The sequence below is a fragment of the Sinocyclocheilus rhinocerous genome, unplaced genomic scaffold (assembly GCF_001515625.1).
Source record: "Sinocyclocheilus rhinocerous isolate Xijiao unplaced genomic scaffold, SAMN03320098_v1.1 scaffold591, whole genome shotgun sequence".
NCBI lineage: Eukaryota > Metazoa > Chordata > Actinopteri > Cypriniformes > Cyprinidae > Sinocyclocheilus > Sinocyclocheilus rhinocerous.
In genome coordinates, this window is record NW_015641476.1 from 3,064,243 (window position 1) to 3,070,026 (window position 5,784).

General features: G+C 35.3%; 1 protein-coding gene across 1 annotated transcript in view; it reads right to left on the reverse strand.

Annotated features, from left to right (window-relative positions):
• Window positions 1–2,835: 2,835 nt before the first annotated feature.
• Window positions 2,836–5,784, reverse strand: part of LOC107755042 (galanin receptor type 1-like) — a 31,637-nt gene continuing 28,688 nt past the window's right edge. The window contains exon 3 of the mRNA XM_016571682.1: window positions 2,836–3,153. Coding sequence (XP_016427168.1) covers window positions 2,836–3,153 — 318 coding nt within the window. The remainder of the gene's footprint in view (window positions 3,154–5,784) is intronic.

Sequence of the window (5,784 nt, forward strand, 5' to 3'; positions counted from 1 at the left end):
CAGAGTCTTGCAGGAGGTAGCAAGCCATATGGGTACCATTCGGCCGTTTTATGAATAACATGAATTCGGACATACTACTTATTTCATATAGTATGTGATTTCTGACACAGCTTTGCTCACCCTCATGTCGTTCCAAACCTGTTTGATTTTCTGCCATCTGCTGAACACAATATATTCTTAATTATTATTATTTTTTGCCTATATAATGAAAATCAGTCAGGTTCAGTGTTATTTCGGACCCCATTTTTGGTCTGCAGAAGAAAGAAAGTCATACAGGTTTGGAATTAAATGTTGCTTGGTGTATTTGTTGTATACACAAAGCACTAACATTTAAGAACATTTTGGCCTGAAGTTTCTGTTTACATTTCTGTGTTAGACAGCTTAAACACAAATGCAGCTGACTGAATGTTGTTTTGTTAATTTGAAAATATTTGCCACGAACCTCTCACCGTTATGTGTGGGCTTATAGGCCATGCCATTTTAGGTATTTGACACTGAACAATAAATCTTACAACAAACAGCCTAATTTAAAGAAGGTGTAAGTGCTGCTAAGACCAAAACACATTTAAATGGCAAAGTTGCAGTTTTCTGTTTTATTGGTTGATGTGATGTTGGTTTATGTGTGTTGTTATTTCATGTTCTGGTAATGGCTATCTTTTGCATGGGAATGAATGTGATAGAGAGGGCTTAAAGTGAGGCTGTATGCTTCACTACCAACTGTTTATTATTACCGCACAACAGGTGGGTTGCCATGAGATCAATTTGAACTTTGCAGTGGTGTTATTGAGAAGAGGGTCTTTCAAAACACCGATTAGAAAAGACATAAACAGAGAGCTGTGAGCTGCCCTGATGGGCTCATTTTAACCTGGTCAAGCAGAACTACTCCCTCATTAAGTACGCTTGGATATTTTCTTTAAGTCCATTTTGTGAGTTCTAGGCTTTATCTAATGCATGAAGGACAAACAAACCATCACACTTACCATGGCCTTGAAGTGTATTTGGACAGATCCTCTTAATGTTATTGACTTTGTAGAGTACAGCACATTTTTAGCTTTGAAATGCAACAAAGACTTTTGGGTTAAAGTGAGCATTTTACATTTTACATTTGGTTCACAAGAAATGCAGATTTTGTCAGATGAAGTGTTAAAAAATAGATGTTTGGGCTACATGTGGCTCCATATGTTTTTTTTTCACAACATACGTATTTGATGTAAAATGTATAGAAAATGAAGTTGATTATTTGTAGCTGTTAATGATCCGAATTATGTTCCATGGACAGGTAAAAATGCTTTGTTTTTAACACTGAATGCAGCCATAAATGATAATTAATTTGACAAACAATCTGACTCAATTTTAATGACTGGACAAAAATTATGGAATTACTAATAAAATTGATGGTCAATGTGTGATATGCGATGCTCTCAGAGTGATTTATTACCTTCTAATTTAATTGTGATTTGAACAAAAAGCACTGGAGAAAAGTGATGTTTCTTCAAACTGACATTAACTTTGTTATGAATGATTTGTCTGAGCATGATTTAGCATCACCAGATTCTGGATATTTTCCAAGAGTACTCACCTGCGAGTTCTCCAACTGTAAGATAAATCTCTTATCATGGTGCACTGCCAGACCTATAGTGCTGACACTATGTGAAATACAGTATTTTTTATAGATATATTCAAATATAAACATCATGGACTTAAAATAAATTGTGTCATTTTTCAGGGTCACTTACAGCACTGTGTTGTACTATTATGTATTATATCACATTATTGTGTGAGCTGCATTTTACTGGAGATGTATTTCACACGGATTAAAGGCATGAGTGAATAGCTTTGTGATGTTAGCATCTTCACCTGGCAGGAAACTGACTTGGAAAATATGCCATCCAGCCCGTTTCTCGTCACTTCAAAGGGAAGTTCCTAAGCTTTGAGACTCCCTTGACTCGTTCTTGATTCTAAAAAGAATCTGTGCTTATGAGAGCTTCTGTCCTGGTATCTCACAGAGAGGTGTGAGTAATAGACTGGTGAGAGATGGACACACACACACACACACACACACACACACAGAGTTTCCATTGGTCTTTTGTTTAGGACAATCTCCGGTATGTCAAACAGTTAACCATAAGCATTAGGATAAAGATAGCAACATCCTTTCTAAACAATAACCCACTCCAACTTACTCTTAAGGGACCAGAAAACTTAAACATACATTTAATTTTTCATTTAATGAGATATTTTTATTATTTTAATTCTTAAAGGGGGAAACCTTCATTAAGACTTTCTTTTCATAATGGATATATAACCATAAGACTGGACATAATACATGTAAACCAATGTCACTGAGTATATGATTACAGCATACAAGTAAGTACTGAAGTTTATGGCATGTTTAAACTGAGACTTAAAGTGTTTGTTCGAATATTACATAAACACTATGCAAAAAGGTGTTCAGACAGCACAGTTCCTTCACAAACACAGTCATGCTATTTTAACGAGATTCTCTCAAACATATTAAAATATAATTATAGTAGTTATATAATTAAATCAATCTCTAGATAGGTTTTAATTATTTTCAAAAACATTAAATACATTTAACAGTGAACATAAAAATGTAGTAACATTTCAATGACAAACACTATTTAGACTTAAATAGTTATAGGCAAATGCCTTTAATAAACATGGATTGAGATATTATATATAGTTTTTATTTCTCAAGGTAACTTCATTTTTACTGTCCTTGTTAGTCAAACCTTCTTCGTCTAACCCATGACACCACGCCATGAAGCAGAAACAACAAAAGACAAGTTTTAAACAGTACTAAAAAGTTTGAAGTCACAGGTTAGTGGTGGAATGTGTCATGGAGAAGTTCTCCATGCGAATACGCACCACTTTCTCCACAGGCGGAGGGGAGTAAAAAAAATGGCACGTGAAGACCTGCTTGCAGGCTTTTCTGAAGTTTTCGGAGAGGAAGGCATAAAGAATAGGGTTGACACAGGAGTTTCCATAGGCCAGGCAGTGAGAGATGATGCGAAACGCAAAAGAAGCATCATTCAGTGGGAACTGGCCGAATTCTACCCACATAGCGATAATGTGGTGGGGCATCCAGCAGATGAGGAACGCAGTGACAACCAGCAACACCGTCTGAGCTGTCTAGAAAACACGGGAAGAGAGAGAAGACAAAGGGTGGTTAATCATACCTCAGATGACCTATAACTTCATTTTTCTCAGGTATACAGAAACAATAAACTTTCCTTAAATAATTAACAGAGTGTTTAAACGTGTTAGCACTTGTGAAAGTTATTCTGTAAAAAGCGCTGGTCTCTATTAACCCCTTCTCAAGCACGCCCCATTTTGGCTTGGAGACATGCTGTAAATGACATACCCAAAATGAAAAGGTTGCTGCTCATGAATCTTTCTGACTAGATACATAACCAACATATATTTACAAAGCTGACGCTTGAAAGTTTACTGTTCAAGACTCAGAATTACTCAGACTGTTATGAATATGGAGATATATGAGCTTATATTAAAAATTAAAATATTAAGAATACATTTTTAAATATATAATTGGCTGAATGATGTGGCTGTGGTAAATGGTTTTAGAAACACAATGAAGCTGAAGCCACAAATGTGCTTATGCTTCATTGCAAATCTGAGGTTATCTCTAAAACTATGCATTTTATGAAACATTTTCTAAGACCATGTCATGTGTGTTTTTATAGAAGGCTAATAAAATAATATATATTGCCCCTTGTAAGCTCCCCTGCATGCTATTGTCTAAAGTCTGGCACAGCAAACTGCCCCATTCATCTGTCTATTGTTCTCACCTGACAAACTTTTCACACCTCTGCCAGGTATGAGACGTAATCCTCGTTATTCTTTTATCATTATTCTTTTGTTTTTATTCAGCCATTATTAGCCTTTATTCTGGCATTACATGGCTTACCAATCCACATCGCTTTGAATCCAATATACATTTACACACCTATTATAAAAAGTCGTTCTAAATAAAAAATAAAACATTTTCTAGCGACCTTACGTGAATTATTTTGACAAAATACATGAAATGAAATATAATGCACCTGTTCAGCCGGTGCATTAGAGCTAACATTAGCAGCAAGCTACATCAGACAATTTATAACAAATTACTATGAATTTTATATCAGTTTTACAGTTTACTTAAAACTCACTTTAAACCACCATTGAGTGTTTGTAATAACCTCTGTCTGTGATCTCATTTGGATTTTGGTCATTCGGTGTTGAAATATGCTATTTATAGCCTTTTATAAGCAGCTAATCGCTGCACCTGCTTAGCATTTCTCATGTAAACATTCTTTATTGTTATGAAAATACCCCAAATCTCATGAAAATCATATACAAATCATATACTATTAGAGATATATTATTTTTTAGAGATAAAAAGATAAACATAAACATTTCCAAGCAGGAACCACAGAACAAATAATGATGTTTGGAAGCTATGTTTTGCATCTTTCCCTACAGATTTACTAAGAACATCAGGTACAGGTAGGTGACAAGACAAATGTGTAACTGTTTGGTGGAGCAAATACACCATGGCTGCTTCTCACATAAACAACAAAAAAGCTACTTCCCTCTTGGCTTCGATATAACTGAAGAAAGACATGGTTTTCTTCGAAAACACAGCTGGAGATATTACAGGACGGGGTTGGATTAAAGTAAATAAACAAGTGAGAAACCAACTGTTTAATTTCTCCTTTGATGGTCATTTCATCTTCCTTTAATGTCTCCCTTCAATGCTCATCATTCACAATCCATTTAATCTGAGGTGTGCACCACTGAGTCATTCAAAATATGTCAGTGTGGTCCACTGTTGTTTTCCAGCCCAATGACTTTCAACGTTTGGTCAAATATCTTCTTTAATGTTTCTCAGAAGAGAAAATCATACAGGTTTGGAGTGACATAAAGGTAAATAAATAATGACAGATTTTTCTTTTTGGAGTGAACTATGCCTTTATGAAAGCAAATATAGTCAATTTCATGTTAACTATGTTTATCAGCAAGGGACACGTAATGAATTCCTATATTACGTGAAAATCAAAATGATTTGAGTTTCTACAGGGTGTCTCTTGTTCTGATTCAAGAATGACAACATGCTCCTTAAAACTTATGACACGGCAGTATGTATAAGAAACTATACAGAGTTGATAATTAATCATTCAGTGTTTTACAGCCCTGTGTTTCAAAAAGGAAATGCCATCATATACAGTATGGCGAATGAAATGATGATCATACAGAGAAATGGATTACTAAAACATTACAAAACAAGACAAAAAAACAAAGCAGTCAGTACTTTAACATTATAGGGAAAATGATGCACAACCACTTAAACCTGCAACCACTGTTTTCCAGAAATCAAAACATTCTCACTGACAGGCATAACAGCCATAATGATGCCAACTATGCAGAAATGCCTATGGAATTAAGGTGAAATAGAAGCTGGAGGCACTAGGGTCATTGCAATGAAACATCTTCATAATTATAACAAATGTTTAATTTTTCTGACCGTGAAATTCAGCAGAAGGACGGGCTCCATGGGAAAGCCTCCAAATCATATCTGTGTCCACACAACAAACAATAAGCAAAATCTATACACACACTGAGAGTCATTTTCTTCCTTGCATTTGATGACTGACCTTAGTTCTGTCCACTGTTTCACAAACCCACAAAAAAAAACCCCCTGACATTATGAGTGACATTTTTGATGGTGTGAATGTACTGCAAAAAAAATGGGGGGGGGGG